Here is an 18,747-nt window from a genome sequence, read left to right as displayed (position 1 = left end):
CAGGACTTGCTAGGCCCCACGGTGCTGGCCCCATGTACCTCAGATAGATGTTAACAGACACCCTTCTCAACCTCTGCCCACAGCCACCCTCCCAGGCTTGCTGGACTTACTTAAGCTGAGCTTGGTGCATCCCTGGGTAGCTGAATCGGTGCTGCTGCTGCTGCTGGCTGAGGATTTGGAGCTGCAGGAACAGCTGCTGTTGCTGTAGCAGCCGAGCGTAGGCTGAGTCCATCGGTGGAGGGGACTTCTCTGCCTTCTGGTCTGGGGGAATGTACTGGTGATATTTCAGCTTCTTCACCTTTGGCTTGGGGTCCTTGGGCTTTTTGTGGCGGTTCTTACTGTCACCCAAGGATTTGGACTGCAAAGAGGATGAGGAAATGGCAAGTGCTTTAGGCCATGACTGAGAATGACTTTGCATCACGGACACATTGTGAGGCAGTTTTGTCTGATGGCCATTCTTGAATCTCAGAAATACAATATAGCAAAGGCATGATGTACACAGAGCTCCTAGAACACTAACGTTGTGAATGAACAAAGTCACTGCAAATGTGTCACACTGGAAGGACACTCCTTAGACAGGGAAAGTTGAATCTTAGAAGCAGCTCCAGAATTTTTCCTTTCTAGAGTACAGCAAAATGTAATCCTGTCTTTCAATGAGTGCATTTTCCTAACCTAAAACCAACTGATGGCCTAACAAAGGCTGCCTTCTGATCTTGAGACTATTTGTAGAAAGTTCTTTCGTGGCTGGGCGCGATGGCTCATACCGGTAATGCCAACACTTTGGGAGGATGAGGTGGGTGGATCACTTGAGGTCATGAGTTAAAGACCAGCCTGACCAACATGGTGAAACCCCATCTCTACTAAAAATACAAAAATTAGCCGGGCGTGGTGGTGGGTGCCTGTAATCCCAGCTACTCGGGAAACTGAGGCAGGAGAATTGCTTGAACCTGGGAGGCAGAGATTGCAGTGAGATGAGATGGCGCCACTACACCCCAGCCTGAGCAACAAGAGTGAAACTCCATCTCAAAACAAAATAACAACAACAACAACAACAACAAAAGAACATTCATATGCATATGGGCAGTCACCTTTAGTTAAACACTTAATAAGTTGACTTATTAATGACATCAACTTAGATGAAACTAAGATTTTCTTTGAAAGTCTAGAATGTGGTTATTTGTTGCTTTGGACTGAAAGTAAGATAAACCCTGCCTATCTGCCTGCTTAACACCCTCTCGCCTGCCTGCCAAATACCGATGAAAGATCAGGAAGTAACACCTTTTGAAATAAGGATACTTTACTTATTATGGGAAAGGTTATCCACCTACTGGAACACTTCCCAGAGTTGGAACCCAAAGCATGTATTGCATGATTCGGACACACTGAATCAGGAAGTTAAGGGTATAGTCTTGGAAGATAAGACAAATGTTTGAAAGTGGTACAATCACTTAACTTTAATACATCTCAGTTTCCTCATCTGCAAGTTGGAGAAAATATTCTTTACTTTTTCTCTCACTAATCAGTATAAAGACTATAAAAGATAATATTGAAATAATAACAGGTAGTCAATGAACAGGTAATTCTGTCTATAACCTGCTCCTGAAATAAAATACTTTTGTATTTAGGAAGGAATGGGTCCATCCTGTTATCAGGTTTAATAAAAGTAATTTTCAGGCTGGGCGCAGTGGCTCACGCCTGTAATCCCAGCACTTTGGGAGGTGGAGGTGAGTGGATCACTTGAGGTCATGAGTTCAAGACCAGCCTGGTCAACATGGTGAAACCCTATCTCTCGTAAAAATAGAAAAAATTAGCTGGGCGTGGTGGTGGATGCCTGTAGTCTCAGCTACTTGGGAGGCTGAGGCAGGAGAATAGTTTGAACCCAGGAGGTGGAGGTTGCAGTAAGCCGAGATTGCGCCACTACGCTCCAGTCTGGGTGACAGAGCGAGACTCCCCCTCACAAAAAAAAAAAAAAAAAGAAAAAAAGGAATTTTCAAACCCTGACTTTATCACAGAAGGCTGAAATGAAGAACATGGATGTCATGACTGCAAGTGATCAAGGATTTGGGGGAACATTGGAAGAAAAGTGTGTTACCACCGGTGTCCAGAAGAGGGGGCTCCTGAACAGCTGGCAGGCATATTCTGACTTGGCAGCTTCTCCACTTTAACCACAAACTACACATCTGAATGTGACCTTATCCAAAGGAGCTTACAACTCGCTTGGACTCAGCGCAGTGCACCCCCAAAGGCTCTTTTGTTTTCCAAAGAGACTTCTTCCTGGCGACTAATGAATAGTGAGCACAAGTATTTCTGTGTGTTTGGTGGCTCCGTTTCTCCCTGCTTACTAATCGATTAGCATTCTAGTTAATTAATCAGTCTTCTGTCCTTGGACAGTTTCTGCAGGGCTCCCGAAACCAGCTCTTCCCTGGCTTGCTCCAGATCAGCTGCTGTTGTCGCCTCATTCTGGGGCTTGCCTTGTCTGGGGAGGATGGGAGCTGCAGCCCTGGCAGGGTCCCGCAGCTAAGACGGGGGCAGGGGGGGGTTCCAAGAGCTTTTTTTCTCCGTGTTGCCTTAGCACATTCCAGAAGGTACTGAAATCGGATCATTTACTCTGGATAGTGTGGGGTAAAGGCTACTACTACTATGCCCTTTTTGAGCCCAGGGGATACTAAGGTTGTGTGTGTTTGTTGACTAAGCAGAAAAAAATGATGGCTCTTCTACAACCAGCCTGCCGGGACCAGCTGGGTGTCTGTAAGAATCGCCCTTTTTCATTGAAAGTGATCTGTTCATCTCCTGGGCTTCTATCATACTTTCTACTACAGTGAGGTTGAAGGCTTTGCTAATTGTTTTGTTTTGTTTTGTTTTGTTTTGAGACCAGGCTAGAGTGCAGTGATTGCGATCTCGAGTCACTGCCACTACCGCCTCCTGGGTTCAAGCCATTCGATTCTCCTGCCTCAGCCTCCCGAATAGCTGAGACTACAGGCACACACCACCACATCTGGCTAATTTTTGCATTTTTTGGTAGAGACGAGGTTTCACCATGTTGGCCAGGCTGGTCTCGAACTCATGACCTCAGGTGATCCGCCCACCTCGGCCTCCCAAAGTGCTGGGATTACAGGTGTGAGCCACCGCACTGTGCTGCTAATTTGAATTATGCAAAATTTAAATACTGTGATAGAAATATGAATAACATTTCTCTTTATACTCAGCTTTAGAAATAATGGGACTCATCTCCTCCTCCTTCCCTTGCAATGAACAAAATGCATTGATAGTCACATAATTTCAAACCTGTTGAGCTGAGTGAATTTTCAGATGAGTTTAAGCTCTTGTGGTTCAGTGGGGGAGACTTACTGAGAAACTGAAGTGTCTATCATCCATTAGACGATAAAACTATTACTATATCATTAATTTTTACTTCAATTTACAATCTTTTTTAAATCCCATAAGAGTCATTTTAACATTCATTAAGTGGTGGCACTCGAGCTGAGAAAACGTGCTCCCAAATCAGTTAGAAGTTATTTGGGAGAGGCCAGGCACGGTGGCTTATGCCTGTAATCCCAGCACTTTGGGAGGCCGAGGCAGGCCGATCACCTAAGGCCAGGAGTTCAAGACCAGCCTGACCAACATGGAGAAACCCTGTCTTTACTAAAAATACAAAATTAGCCAGGCATGGTGGTGCACACCTGTAATCCCAGCTACTGGGGAGGCTGAGGCAGGAGAATCACTTGAACCCGGGATGTGGAGGTGGCAATGAGCCGAGATCGCACCATTGCACTCCAGCCTGGGCAACAAGAGTGAAACTCCATCTCAAAAGAAAAAAAAAAAAGTTATTTGGGATAAAACATTATGAAGAAGGCCACATGATTACCAGGCATCCAGTTAACTGAAGAGAGAGCAGCCTGTGTACTGTGAGATACAACGCTGGTGTTTATAGAAGCACAATTCGCAAGTACAAAGATATGGACCCAACTTAAGTGCCCATCAACTAACAAGTGGATAAAGAAAATGTAGTACATTATACAGCATGTAATGCTACTCAGCCATAAGAAGGAATGAAATAATGTCTTTTGCAAAAATTTGGATGGAGCTGCAGGCCATTATTCTAAGTGAAGTAACTCAGGAATGGAAAACCAAATATCATGTGTTCTCACTTATAAGTGGGAGCTAAGTTATGAGGATGCAGAGGCATAAGATTATGCAATGGAATCCGGGGATTGGGGGAAGACTGGGAGTGGGGTGAGGGATTAAAGATTACATATTGCCTACAGTGTACACTGCTCAGGTGATGGGTGCACTAAAATCTCAGAAATCACCACTAAAGGGCCGGGCGTGGTGGCTCACACCTGTAATCCCAGCACTTTGGGAGGCCGAGGCGAGTGGATCACGAGGTCAGGAGTTGGAGACCATCCTGGCTAACACGGTGAAACCCCGTCTCTACTAAAAATACAAAAAATTAGCTGGGCGTGGTGGCAACACCTGTAGTCCCAAATACTCGGGAGACCGAGGCAGGAGAATCACTTGAACCTGGGAGGTGGAGGTTGCAGTGAGCTAAGATCACGCCACTGTATTCCAGCCTGGGCGACAGAGAGAAACTCTGTCTCAAAAAAAAAAAAAAAAAAAAAAAAAAAAAAAAAAAAAAAAAAAAAAAAGAAAAGAAAAGAAAAGAAAAAAAAGAGAAATCACTACTAAAAAACTTATCCATGTAACCAAAAACCACCTGCACCCCCAAAACTATTAAAATAAAAATAAAAATTAACAAAAAATAATGCTGAGAAAACTAAACATTTGCTATAATGAGTCTAACTACCTGCCTACTGTGAATGAAACCCCTTGTTTATTTCCATCGGAAGACTGGCCTGAATGATGTAAATGTTACTTTATGCAAGCTTTTCAAGGATACTTCCCTTGCATAAAATTCAACTGCTGTATACCTGTTTTATGAAACTTGCAAATCCTGCTTTACAATCAGTTGTATCTACCTCAAGGGTGAGCTTATGAAATCTTTTACGTCGGAAACACGCTGGCTGAGCTGTGATCCCAAAGAAAATGCAAATCCACAGCCTTCTCCACGGCAGGGGTGGCCTCTGCTGTGCTGCATGGATAATGAAATCTTGGTCCATATACACTAGTGACCCATTTCCCATCTCCTGTTTGGTGACCCTCCCAGTGAGCCGAACCTCTGCATGGGTCCTCCGTGTAACTCTCCTCACGTTGTCAGACCTAACTCAGAAAGCTCTGCTCCAAGTTGGCTCCGTGAGCCGAGCGTTCAGGCGGGGCTCCGAGGCTGGTGCGACCATACCTTTACAGCAGCATGCACGGCTATGGGGGTGCTGGGGGGGCCAAGCCCCTGCTTCCCCGCATCTGACTGGTGGCTGGGCTGTGAGGCTGAGTCATTTCTGTCATTTTCTGAGCCAGAAGCAAGATCCTGAAATCCAAATGTTACCGATATTAGGATGATACAGGAATAAGTTGTGTGACACAGAAATGTCAGAGTCCGTGTACATACACCTCTGCTGCTTTCATCCTAGCTTCTTACCCGAGTAAACATCAGCCTACTTTCCCAGGGGGAGGAGTCACATACATACATGTGTGTATATATGTATATGTGTGTGTGTGTATATATACATATGTGTGTGTATATATATATGTGTGTGTGTGTGTGTGTGTGTATGCTTGTCATCCAGCTGAGAACACTTTTGAGAGAGAAAGGGAATCATTCTAAGTAATGATTCCAAAGACAGGTATAAAACTGGTCTGTTCTAGGCAAACTGGGACATCTGGTCTTGCTGTGTGAGCATTCCACCTGTCTGTGACAAGGTCCACCTGTCTTCATAATGCAATTGCAAAAGAAAGCAGCAGGGAAGAGTGGGTGTAGGAATGTGGGGGGAAAGTAGGACAATGAACAAGGGAGAGGAAAAGAATGTTAGCAGAAAAAGGGAAAGTGTGTGTGTGCAAGTGTGTGTCTGAGTGTGTATATGTGCATGCATGTGTGCATGTGCATGCATGCTTCTGTGCATGTGTGTGCATATATGTGTGCATATGTTAGGTATACACGTGTGTATATATGTGCACATGTGTGTCTCGTGTGTGCGCATATGTGAATACATGCGTGCACACAGGCATGTATATGTATATGTGGTTTTGTGTGTATACATATGTGAGTCTGTGTGTGTGTGTGTGTACGTATGCATGTGTATAAAGACATAAGAAACCTTTATCAGAGGCAGAGTCTGTAAAGGGAAAAATTATTTTCTCTTTCTCTCCTACATTCTTCTGTTTCAACTCTGACAAAAAGGAGCCAGGGCTGCCCATGATCTCTCCGTGCAGGGGTTAGGAATGAGCTTTGCAGTTCTTCCCTGAGCCCTGCCTGGCACCTGTCAAAGGCCTGAAGGATTCTTTTCTCTTGGAGCCTCAGTGTCCTCATCTGTCAAACATGAATACCAGGAAAAATGATATACAATGACTTTCGCATCTTGCCCGGCATTGTTCGGTGCTTGTTCTCTTCTTGCCCTCTCCTAAGGTGAAGCAGAAAAGAACTTGCCTTTTCCTCAAACCATTCTGAAATCAGAAGCTGAGGAATTTACTGTCAGAATAATGTGTACAAATGATCTGATACACCGTTTGATGTTATCAAAGAAATTTGGCTGCAAAGACCAACTGTGGCATGCAGGGAAGGAAAAATGCTTTGATTATAAACTCTTGCACAATAAACACACGAATAACTCAGCTCAGCTTTCCATGCCTCCCTTTTTCCCTCCCATTTCACTTTTTCTCCTTGGCAGCATTAGGTTTGCTCTGATGGGGTGAAGATAGGCATGACGATAAACAGCAACTGGCACGGTTTTGGGAAACGAGGCACTGAATGATAATTATTTTAACTGTCCCTAATATCGGTGTGGTACTTTTCAGTGGGAAAAAAAAAAAAACAGTTTTCAAATATATCTAATTTCAGTTCATTGCACAATTTATATGAGGCCAGGAGGGGTAAATGCTTCCTAAAGAGCAGGGACTGAGGGTCTGAAGGACTCTCCGGATAGAGGCAGAATTGGAAGGGCTCACATCTGGCTTCCACTTACGCATCTCCTTCCCCTCATATGTGGACGCCCGCAGGCATTTCTCTTAGGGGCTCCATGAATACCCTCTGGCTGGATTTCCCCAGCGTGGCTGGCACTCTGCCGTATTTCTAGAGCCCACCCAGTTGCTCGGCCTCATAGAGTTTTAGTTCCTCCTCTGTCAAATCCACCTCGATGATACCTACTTGGAGAGGTCTCTGATTTCAAATGAGGAAATTTTGCGAAGCACTTGGCATTGCCCCTGGCCCAGAATGAGCTTTTAATATGTGGCCGGAGCTGTTGTTCATAATCATCATTATTCTTATTTTGTTTCCTTTGAGACGGAGTTTCTCTCTCGTGGCCCCGGCTGGAGTGCCATGGCATGATCTTGGCTCACTGCAACCTCCATCTCCCGGGTTCAAATGATTCTCCTGCCTCAGCCTCCTGAGTAGCTGGGATTACAGGCGTGCACCACCACACCTGGCTACTTTTTGTATTTTTAGTAGAGATGGGGTTTCACCATGTTGGCCAGGCTGGTCTCGATCTCCTGACCTCAGCTGATCCGCTCACCTCGGCCTCCCAAAGTGCTGAGATTACAGGTGTGAGCCACTGCGCCCAGCCCATAATCATCATTATTCTTTACAAATGTGCTTTAAGAGTATTCTCAATACACGTTCCTCATGCTCAAGGGTTTGTAGCTTTGTCCAGAAAGAGGTGAATGTTATGGTTGGGTTGGGGCTGAATTTTGCAGCAGCTTGCTAGGTAGAAACCTGCTAAGAGTAGAAGCAACGTGGGCCTCCCTGCCTTGGAGAGAGCCAGCGTTTCCTTCTCTGCACTCCCCAGAGCCCTGTAGCGAGTCCTCAGGGCACAGAGAGACGGTGAACTTTGAATCAGTCCTGCCCTGGCACTTTCTAGCTGGGAGATTGTTGGCGAGTCATCCAGTATCACTGAGCCTTAGCTACTTTGTCCATAAAAATGGAGATAAAAGGTATCTGCTTGGCGGAGCAGATGCTTTAATGGATAAGTTAAAGGATGTCGTTCTGGAGGTTCTCTTTCAGTGTTTTCTGGAGCTTTTGTCACCCCACACAGAGGCCTGTGCTGAACAGAGTGAGAAGAGGCATCAAAATGCTGTGGCCGCCAGGGACATCTCCGGGTTCTCTGAGCAAAACCAGCTGTAACCGATTTTAAGACTGTGAACCGATAATACATTGAGATGCTGTTTTACTTTTTTTTTTTTTTTTTTTTTACCTGGTTTGTCCCCAGAGAACCTGTCGAAGGGGTCTCTGAGGCTTTATCGTCTGGCGGGGATCCCGCTGAGTTCTGGGGGTCTTCACTTCGAGTCTGATCTGGAGAAAGCCCATCACTGCTGCTGTCCTCTTCAAAAGCAAAAGCGTCCGTGGATTTGGAGAAACTCACCTGGTTACCTGAGGGGGTGAAATCCAGAAATTCAGTTAGTGGCTTAGGAGAGTCAAAGAGCTTTTTTAGAAATGCTTCGATGTGTCACTTCTATTAAAAATACACCTCTCTCTCTCTCCAGTTTAAGTTTAGGTAAGAGTGAAGCTATACTTTAAATGATTGTGTTTATAAAAAAGTGGTTTGTTTGGCGTGTAGGAAAGAGTTGCTCTATCAGAGGTCTGTCATCATTTGTTAAACTTTATTTTCAGGTATCTGCATTTCTTCCCATTTTCTATGGGAACCCATATGTTTTTGAAATTGGGGAAGGTGCAGGAAAGAACAGGGAATGCTGGGTGCAGAATGAGGCCAGAGGAAAATGTGGTAGGAGCATGCGCCCGTGTCCTGTGGGTTTTACGATGAGAAATGGAATCGAGATGACAGCCTGCCGTTTGCATCCTCTTCAAACATAAAGCGGGGCACACAGCACACAATGTTTAGCAAACTTTGTTCATAAGGATAAGCTAGGACAGCTACTGAGTTTAAATTCCTAAATGTCAGAATTAGCTAATGTCACCACTGTGTCCCGAAGAGCCGTTCAACGAGTGCATGACTGTTTACAAAAAGCCATAAATGTGTCTCAGAAACTTCAGCTTGATCCTTATTTTTCATTATTTGGAATTTCTTTGTATTCCTCATATCTTTGTGTCTATTTTGGAACTCCTCAATGGCTCACGCAAGCAGAGACTCTTCCTCAGGCAGCCTGCATGGTTTTGCTAAGGGAACAGAAAAATTGGTGTGGGAGAGGGGTTATCGCACCAGATGGGATTAGAATGACATCCTTATATGTCCCTTACATTTTTATTTGCCACATTTCATCTGGTTTATTATCCAGCTGCACAGTACACGATGTGCTGAAGCCGCATAGCTCTCCTGACCCGATTCCAGGGACTGCTCTGCTAAAGGAATTTAGGTATTATCAGGAAGTTTTCCAGCCCGATATTCTGCAATCACACCGACAAGAACTTTTGACTCTTGTCTTGTGCAGATAAGAGAAAGGAGCTCTCACTGCAGGGATTGGAAAGGCAACGAGGAGCTGGAAGTAATGGAACAAATGTGGCTTTGGGCTTGTCATCGCCACCACTGCTGGCATCTGTCACAGGCCCTCTCACAGGCATTCAAGTGTCACATCAGGAAGGAGGCCGTGCAAGGACAGGGCAGGGGGAAACTCCAGTCACAGGCCCGGGGCGGCCCACTAACTGGGAGGGGTTTGGGGCTGAGCATTTCTGCTCCATGGGTTATTTATAAAAGTCATTATTGCTTTTCCATGAATATAAAAGTCATACATGTTCATCATAGAAATTCATACCTTAGAAAAATGCCTAATGTGGCTGGGCACAGTGGCTCACGCCTGTAATCCCAGCACTTTGGGAGGCCAAGGCAGGTGGATCCTGAGGGCAGGAATTTGAGACCAGCCTGGCCAATGTGGTGAAACCTTGTCTCTACTAAAACTAAAAAAATTAGCCGGGCGCGGTGACAGGCGCCTGTAATCCCAGCTACTCGGGAGGCTGAGGCAGGAGAATCACTTGAACCTGGGAGGTAGAGTTTGCAGTGAGCTGAGATCACGCCACTGCACTCCAGCCTGGGTGACAGAGCAAGACCCTGTCTCAAAAAAAAACCCACTTCCTTCAGTCTAAATCCGCAAGGGATGATGTGTATTACTGAGGGCCAGGTAGGCGGGCAGTGGGTAGGTGGGTGGGTGGGGCTAACCCACCTACCCACTGCCCGCTCCCCTAACGGGGTTAAACCTTCCACATTCCAGAAGTCACTGTATTTTCTTAGGATCCACATGGCACATGCCCTGGGCCAGTGCCATTCACATTGTCAGAGATCCTGCATGTGACTTTGTTAGACTCTCAGGGCAGCCAGTCTTTTCTGCCCAGCGGGACCCTCTGTCTGAGAGCTTCGTCATCTTACCTCCCCTGCCCACTTCCTTCAGTCTAAATCCATGTGGATCTTCTCTGATCTGATACTTCTTGTGACAAAGACCCCTCCTGTCTCCACACAGGGTATCACATCCCAGGTGTGTACAAATTAGAGGAAATTAACCAAATTGCAACATTTTCTACATATTCTAACATGTGGGTAGAAATGTTAAGAGAAGGGAGAGAGAGGGGTTTCTCCTCTTATCCTCCCCAAACCCAACTTTCATTGTTTTGAGTGGAGAGAGAGCAAATAATAACAGTAGCAGCTGGATGAGTAGTTCACCTAGCAGTGGCAGCAATAGCAAAAACAGCCAACTTTGTTAGACTTCCTAATAGTTCAGGAAGGGGGCATGTTTTCTCATTTCTTTTTCTTTCTTTCTTTTTTTTTTTTTTGAGACGGAGTGTTGCTCTGTCACCCAGGCTGGAGTGTAATGGCGTGATCTCAACTCACTGAAACCTCCACCTTCCAGGTTTAAGTGATTCTCTGGCCTCAGCCTCCTAAGTAGCTGGGACTACAGGCATGTGCCACCACACCCGGCTCATTTGTGTATTTTTAGTGGAGACAGGGTTTCACCATGTTGGCCGGGCTGGTCTTGAACTCCTGACCTCAAGTGACCCACTCACCTTGGCCTCCTAAAGTGCTGGGATTACAGGTGTGAGCCACTGCACCCAGCCTTCTCGTTTCTTTTTAATAAACGAACACATTGTAAGGTCTGGTCCACCCAGTTATTTTGGGACTGAACTAGGACAGCAGTGCCAGTCTTCGCAGTCTCAGACTCACCTGGCAGAAGGGTGGCAGAATTAGTCATCCTTCCTGGAAGGCAGCAGGTGAAGCCATTGTGTGGTTTACGGAACATCATCAGCCTGCCCAGTTGATTGGCGGGGGGGTAGGTAGGGCAGGGGTAGCAGAGAAAATGACCAACATCTCTACTTTTTTTTTTTTTTTGAGACGCAGTCTTGCTCTGTTGCCCGGGCTGGAGTGCAGTGGCACAATCTCGACTCACTGCAACCTCCTCCTCCTGGGTTCAAGCGATTCTCCTGTCTCAACCTCTCAAGTAGCTGGGACTACAGGCACGTGCCACCATATCCAGCGAATTTTTTTGTATTTTAAGTAGAGACAGCGTTTCACCGTGTTAGCCAGGATGGTTTTGATCTCCTGACCTTGTGATCCACCTGCCGCAGCCTCCCAAAGTGCTGGGATTACAGGTTGAGCCACTGCGCCTGGCCTACTCTGTATACATGATAAGTTGAACCTTATCAACCTGTGAGCTGGTTCACTCCACTGCAATGGGAGCTATTTTAACTCATGGACAGACTACCTCCTAACATCCTGGAAGAGGATTCCGGAGACTAAGGGTGTCTCCGGAATTCCACCAAATAGCTGAATTTTTGAGATCTGAGGGACTGACTGTGACATCTTGCTTTTCAGGAACGAAGAAGGCAGGAGATTCTGGGGAGGGAGAGTCCCAATGAATTTTATTTGGACTTGCCTTAGTAAAGGGGTGGAAAGACCGTTGGAGCCCTGAAGTTACCACCAGTGAATCAGCCCTTTCCACTCTGACACCCGGCATTTGGTGACCTCAGGTCGAAGCACTAGAATGATGTGCAAAAGTCTAGAAGTTGAGTATCTGGGATAAAGGTGCAGGTGATCAGTCCCCCCTTCCCCAGGGCTGGACAGAGCATTCCTAAGCTATTGCGTTTAACACCAGCCTTCCCATTTTAAGAGGAGTAGAGACAAGCTGAGGTGTGATCAGATAAGATATGGCTAAGAGAAGAGACAGAAAACCATGAGAAAGGAGATCCTTGTATCTCGATGGGACACAATCAGAGGATCTGTCAGGGGCCAGACTGCCTGGTGAGTGCTAGTGGTGGTTACAGGGAGGAGAGAGCGATGCGAAGTTGTCCAAGAAGCCTCCTGGAGGAGGTGGGACTGAATGGAGCCTGAAGTGACTGTCAGCGGTGGACAGGACAGCAGAAAGGGAGAGGGGTGCGTCTGACAATGAAAGGACGGGCCATGTGGATGAGAAATGATAGAGTGGCCATTAGCAGAGTTGGGTTGGGGAGGATGACAAAGAAGTGCTTTCAGCTGGGGGAGAGGGCTATTTTAGGAGCCAACCCCTGGAGAGACATTGCTTGTAGGAGACAATTGGGGGTACGTAGGGCAGGGGTAGCACAGGAAAGACATTCTCTTGCTTAAGTCAGTGAAATGAGGAAACCATGACTGCATGGAACTACATCCCAAGGACAGCTTTACACCTGCGTAAACAACCAGGAGGAGTGCCACGGCCCCAATTATGACTCTTCTCCGGTATCTAAAAAGCACGATGTGCCAGGTTAGAACACTCTGACAGCTGCACTGAGGACCACTGGTTGCTGTCCAGGCCACAAGACCCCACCATGGGGGCCCCTGTCCATCACCACTCCTTCAGGGTTACTAGTGGCTGGTTTAGATTTGCCACTGCCAGGGCAGAAGACGAGGGCAAGGGCAGGGAGCCCACACAAAGCTATAGACTTGACTCAGTCGCTGTCAATGGGAAAAACGTTAACAGTGGAGGGGTTCCTGTAAGTACATAGCAGTGGCTTCCTTTGGGCATGAATGCCACCTATGGTGTTCGGTGTGGTCCACGAGGCCCTGGGTTCTGGAGTCAGACGCATTTGAGTTTGCTTTTTGGTTCTACCATTTCAGGGATAGCGTGACTGCTGGCAAGTTATTCGACCTCTCTGAGCCTCGGTTTCCCCATCTATAAAATGGAAATCATCATCATCATAGCTAGCTCTCAGGGTTTCGAGGATTAGGTAAAAACATATGGAAAGCACTGGGCCCGGTTCCTGACGTGTAAGTGATGAATAATTTCTTGCGGTTATTGTTGCTATTGTTTTTGGTAGGAGCATCTGTTTGTCTCAAGTGTAACATCGTCAAGAAATAAACAGACCACCCGGGAGGCAGTTTATCCTCTGGTCAGCTTGGCAAAGGTCAGCACAACTCCAGAACCAGAAAAACTGGTTGGTCCTGAGAGGTTCACGCTGGGAAAGCAAAGGCGGACCTTCCTCAGAGTAGGAGGAGTGTGGGTGGAAAGGCTGGCATGCCACTCCCTCTCCTTCCTGTTCAGGCCAAGCCCATGCAGAGAGGGACAAAGGTCACCTTATCTGACTGCCTCTGGAACGACCAAGTCTGCTGGCTCCGTGGTGTGACCCTGGGCCTCCGCTCCAATCTCCCCCAGCATGAGACTGGCTGGGAGCTGATGGAGAGCGGTGTGCTGGCTATTGTCCCTGCAGACGCGTCAGGGGTGTGATGACAAGGACCTGCTTTGGGAAGTCCTGACATCATCCTCTGGCTATGCTCGCAGGGCTGGCTCTGGGCACTGGCCCCTTGGGGATCTTGGGCCGGTGACTCGGAGCCTTCCCTCTCCCTCTTGGAAGTGATCAGATGAATGAGTCAGTTGTACTTTCTTTGCATAAACATTTAAAATGCCAAGATTAAAGCAAGATAATTGGAGTCCTAGTTACCTTTCTGTGAGGACCCACACCAAGGGCAGGAAATCATGAAGTGAAACATGAAAATGCACCTCCTTCCTTATCAACCTGTGAGCTGGTTCACTCCACTGCAATGGGAGCTATTTTAACTCATGGACAGACTACCTCCTAACATCCTGGAAGAGACTGAAGCAAAATTTGCTTCCCCAGGGAGAAAGTCGTACACAGAAACGTAGCTATTGTTTCAGTGTTAGCTGTTGCCTAAAGATATTTGTATAGATTTAGCATGTCATAGTCTACAGACTGATTGGACTATCTAACCAAAGTCAGAACTCACTGCTCTTGAAGGGCAGCAGATGCCTTTATTATGGAAATGGCATAATAGGTAGATGTTTGAATGAATAATTTTTTTTACTCAGATCCCTGGCACTTTAGAAATTAGCCTTATGTACTTTTTTTTTTTTTTTGAGATGGAGTTTCGCTCTTGTCGCCCAAACTGGAGTGCAATGGCGTGATCTTGGCTCACCGCATCCTCCACCTCCCAGGTTCAAGCGATTCTCCTGCCTCAGCCTCCCGAGTAGCTAGGATTACAGATGCCTGTCACCACGCCCAGCTAATTTTGTATTTTAAGTAGAGACGGGGTTTCTCCATGTTGGTCAGATTGGTCTCGAACTCCTGACCCCAGGTGATCACCCCCACCCCCGGCCCTCGGCTTCCCAAAGTGCTGGGATTGCAGGCATGAGCCACCATGCCTGGCCTTTTTTTTTCTTTTTTTGAGAGATAGGGTCTCACTCTGTCACTCAAGCTGGAGTGCAGTGGTTTGATCATAGCTTACTGCAGCCTCAAATTCCTGGGTTCAAGTGATCCTCCTGCCTCAGCCTCCCAAGTAACTAGGACTACAGGCATGCACCATCACGCCTGGCTAATTTAAAAAATTTTTGTAACGATGAAGTCTCACTATGCCGCCCAGGATGATCTTCGTGTCTTTTGATACACCTGATCCTAGGGCCACACAGGTCAGGAAAGGCAGTTAACCTGTGTAAATACTTGTCCTGCATTTTTCTTGAGATGAATCCTCTAGGGACAAAAAATAGCATCAGGCAAGGCGGGCAGATCACGAGGTCAGGAGTTCAAGACCAGCCTGGCCAACATGGTGAAACCCCATCTCTACTAAAAATACAAAAATTAGCTGGGTGTGGTGCCTCGCACCTGTAATCCCAGCTACTTGGGAGGCTGAGACAGGAGAATCGTTTGAACCCGGGAGGCAGAGGTTGCAGTGAGCGGAGATCACGCCATTGCACTCCAGCCTGGGCGACAACAGCGAAACTCCATCTCAAAAAAAAAAATAGTGCTTTATCCTTTCTCCCTTTTCTCTTTTATAGGATCCTCCTCAGCCCCTCCCAGAGCCTCAAGCTGCCCTCAGATTTCTAGAGGCATCTCCTCAACTTCAGCTCCCCCTTGGGCATGCCCTGCCCACCTCTCAGTGATGCCTGAGATGACTTCCATGGAGGCAAAGCCCTTACTTCACTGGTCGGCAGAGGCAGATTGCAGGCACTGCTTTTCCCTCTCTGTGCTCATCCTTTCCTCCCGCCACTCCCACACGCCCCGGCGCTCCCAGCTCCCCGATTCTCTTGCCCTCCTCTTTCCCAGAACCATCCTCAGCAAAGTATTTGTCATGTATGCCTTAGTGTGTTTCTTTACCCCAAGGGTCGTTAGCTCTTTGGAGATTATTTCTCATGATGGAGTGATAGATTTTGTTCATGAGAAAGTTATGCCAAAGCAAAGTTTCCTTTTCTATGCCAAAGCAAACAGCTGTACCATCTCACTCAGGGCCACGGTTATTATCTAGCTGCCTTCAAAATGAATGATCAGAGAAGGTGAAGACTTCTGGCTTCCCTGAAGAATGACTAGATTCTTAGTGAATAGGAAGGCTTTGTTATGCAGTCTAAGCATGGGGCACATTGGTGAGCAGTGACTAGCGTTGGATCTTTTATAAATGTAAGTGATAGAAATGGGTAGCTTCTGGACCAGCCCTGGAGGATCAGAATTATTGCTTTCTACATATAAGGGTCATTGTGGTAAAAAGAACAAATTTAGCTTTGACAGTGGGTCTATATATTCTAAATCACGGGTTCTTTTTTTAAAAAGCCTGGCTGGGCATGGTGGCTCACGCCTGTAATCCCAGCACTGGGAGGCTGAGGTGGGCGGATCATCTGAGGTGGGGAGTTCGAGACAAGCCTGACCCACGTGGAGAAACCCTGCCTCTACTAAAATTATAAAATTAGCTGGGCATGGTGGTGGACGCCTGTAATCCCAGCTACTTGGGAGGCTGAGGCAGGAGAATCACTTGAGCCCGGGAAGCGGAGGTTGCGGTGAGCTGAGATCGTGCCACTGCACTCCAGCCTGGGCAACAAGAGCGAAGCTCTATATCAAAAAAAACAACAACAAAAAAAAACCTGACTCAGGTGAAAAGACTGGCCCAGTCCCATGAAAAGGTGAGAACACTTTAGGAGGAAATGCTTGTCTTTTGGAGCTGAAAACCTGGGCCCTTCTACTGTTGGGAAGGCTGGGAAGGTCAGCCTGGGTCTGTTTTACTCAAGCTAGGAGTCAGACGTCTGGACAATATATGACTTTCGCGGGAGCTAAGGGATGTTCACATTAAGTGAAGAAAATGCTCTAATGACCAGCGAGAGAATTAACAAGCTAGAAGTAAGCCTGTAGGGGTCTCAACACAGAGGGATATTTCAGTAATAATGACCACTCATAAACTGAGCAAGGCCATGCTAAACTCCAGGATATAATATCTGTTCTCACGAATCACTGCTTCCATGTAACATAGTGCTTTTTGTATTCAGTGTTCTGGCCTGATCAGCGGTTTCCTACAAGGTAGAAATAGGCCATGAGGTGCACGCTCTCAGGTACGGCCCCAAGGAGGACCAAGTCCCCTATTCCCCCACAGAATGTCATTTTAGGGTGATGAGCCTGTTTTTTTTTTTTCCCTCCACCTGGAAACTGTAAGACTCCATGAATTCAGAAAGTCAACTTGCAGGCTGGGAGACGGATCAGAAACTGGTACTCAAGAGGGGAGGGGAAGAGACGTGGTGCTTTCATCCTGCTGACTGCAAGAGAGATGATGTCTGGGAGTAAGAGGGGAAATCCCAGGGTAGGGACAGTCCTCTGTCAATATATCCTTCCCTGTGTTGGGAGAGGTTCTAGATTCTAGAGTTTCTATTGCAGGGTTGGAGACTTGTTGGTCCTTAATGAAGTTTGGAGGGAGGGAGACAATGATGGAATGATCCTCTCAGAGCTTGGCAGAAACTCAGAAACACAGCTGCAGAGAGAGCCGGAAAACGTAAACACATCTGGAAAGGCACGTGGACAGGGGAGGGAAAATACACAGAGGCTGGAAGAATGATACACAGTGCAACCACAACCAAGGGAGGAGATACAATCACAAGACGTGACACATAGAAGAGAGAGCTGGGTCACCTTTGCCATTGGAAGGACTATAGCTGTCTCTCTAGCTGTCTCTAAGTACGCTCTCCCTAGCTGTCTCTAAGCATCTCCCTCTGTCTTTATGATATTCCTGTTCACCTTGACCATAAAAACTCTTAGGCACATTCAAAGGCTCATTGCTAAAGAGGCTGATGCATAGATGAGTAACAGGTGTTCAATTGCCCATTACTGCTGTCCACTTTTGGATTTTTCTTGGATTAAGTCACCCTGTATCCTCTGCCTCTTTCTCTAGCCATTCCTTCTGTTTATTAGTCACAGATTCCCTGCTTCTATCTTAAATACTACCGCATGGGAGCCTCATTTTAGCCCTCTTCTCTTTTTATACATCCTCATTTCCCGCAACTACCTTCCTCCGCTGGGCGCTCATGATTCTTCAGAGAAACTTAGAACAATTGGGAGCCAATACTGTCTACTTCTCGAGGCCAATAACTTTAAAATTCAGGAGGGGAGTGAGACATTTAGTAATAGGTAAGTTGTACAAATTAAAGAGAAAATTTGAGTGCACAAATAATTATGGACAAAATTGAAAAAAACTCAAAGAACTACTCTTGAAAAAGGTAATAGTTTCTTAATTTCCTTGGTTTCCTATGATTTTAGTAAGCAATGTTTTAAAGCAACCACTCATTGGGATCATATTTAAATGCTTCCAGAACATGAAAAAATATGAAAAGGTAATTATAAACTATTTTGTGAAGTATGTGTAGGTTTGAATTTAAATCTGAAAAATATAAAACAACAACATAGACCAGCATCATTTATGAATATTGTGGCAGACAGGACTAGCTACTTATCAAAAGCCAGGATCCCTCTTCCATTATATAAAGGCACTGCACCTTTCTCAGCCATATGTATTGTTCTCGCAATGGAATGTGAGTGCAGGTGATGTGCTCATTTCCAGGTTGAGATTTTTTTAATAAGTGGATGAACCTTCTCATCTTTTCTTACCCCTTTGCTGGATACATTCAGAGAATGACAAAGCTCCAGGGCAGAGATTGGCAAACTAAGGCCTGTGTGCCTGCTGCCTGTTTTTGTAAATAAAGTTTTATTGGAACATAGTCATGCCTATTTGTTTACTTACTGCCCATGGCAACCTTCCTGCTACAACATCAGAGTTGAGTAGTGACAGGGACAGTCTCAAGTATTTATTATCTGCTCCCTTAAGAAAAAGTGCCACCCTCGCTGTAGGGAATGGTGGCGAAACAAGACTGAAGGAGGCTTTTCATGGAGGAAAAGCCTCTCTGAACTCTTTCCAAGCAAGAAATACATCTTTCTTGTTAAACTGTTGAAGTTTTGTGGTTTGTTCCCCAGCCAGCATTATCCCAACTACTAAC

General features: G+C 46.2%; 1 protein-coding gene across 1 annotated transcript in view; it reads right to left on the bottom strand.

Moving 5' to 3' along the window:
• The window catches only part of MYOCD (myocardin), a 99,160-nt gene that overhangs the window by 22,862 nt on the left and 57,551 nt on the right, over nt 1–18,747 (bottom strand). Inside the window, 3 exon segments of the mRNA XM_026456280.1 lie at nt 111–358; nt 5,297–5,422; nt 8,298–8,473. Coding sequence (XP_026312065.1) covers nt 111–358; nt 5,297–5,422; nt 8,298–8,473 — 550 coding nt within the window.

The sequence above is a fragment of the Piliocolobus tephrosceles genome, chromosome 16 (genome assembly GCF_002776525.5).
Source record: "Piliocolobus tephrosceles isolate RC106 chromosome 16, ASM277652v3, whole genome shotgun sequence".
NCBI classification, from domain to species: Eukaryota; Metazoa; Chordata; class Mammalia; order Primates; family Cercopithecidae; genus Piliocolobus; species Piliocolobus tephrosceles.
Note: the sequence above shows the minus strand (reverse complement) of the source record. Positions and strands in the feature narration are given on the sequence as shown.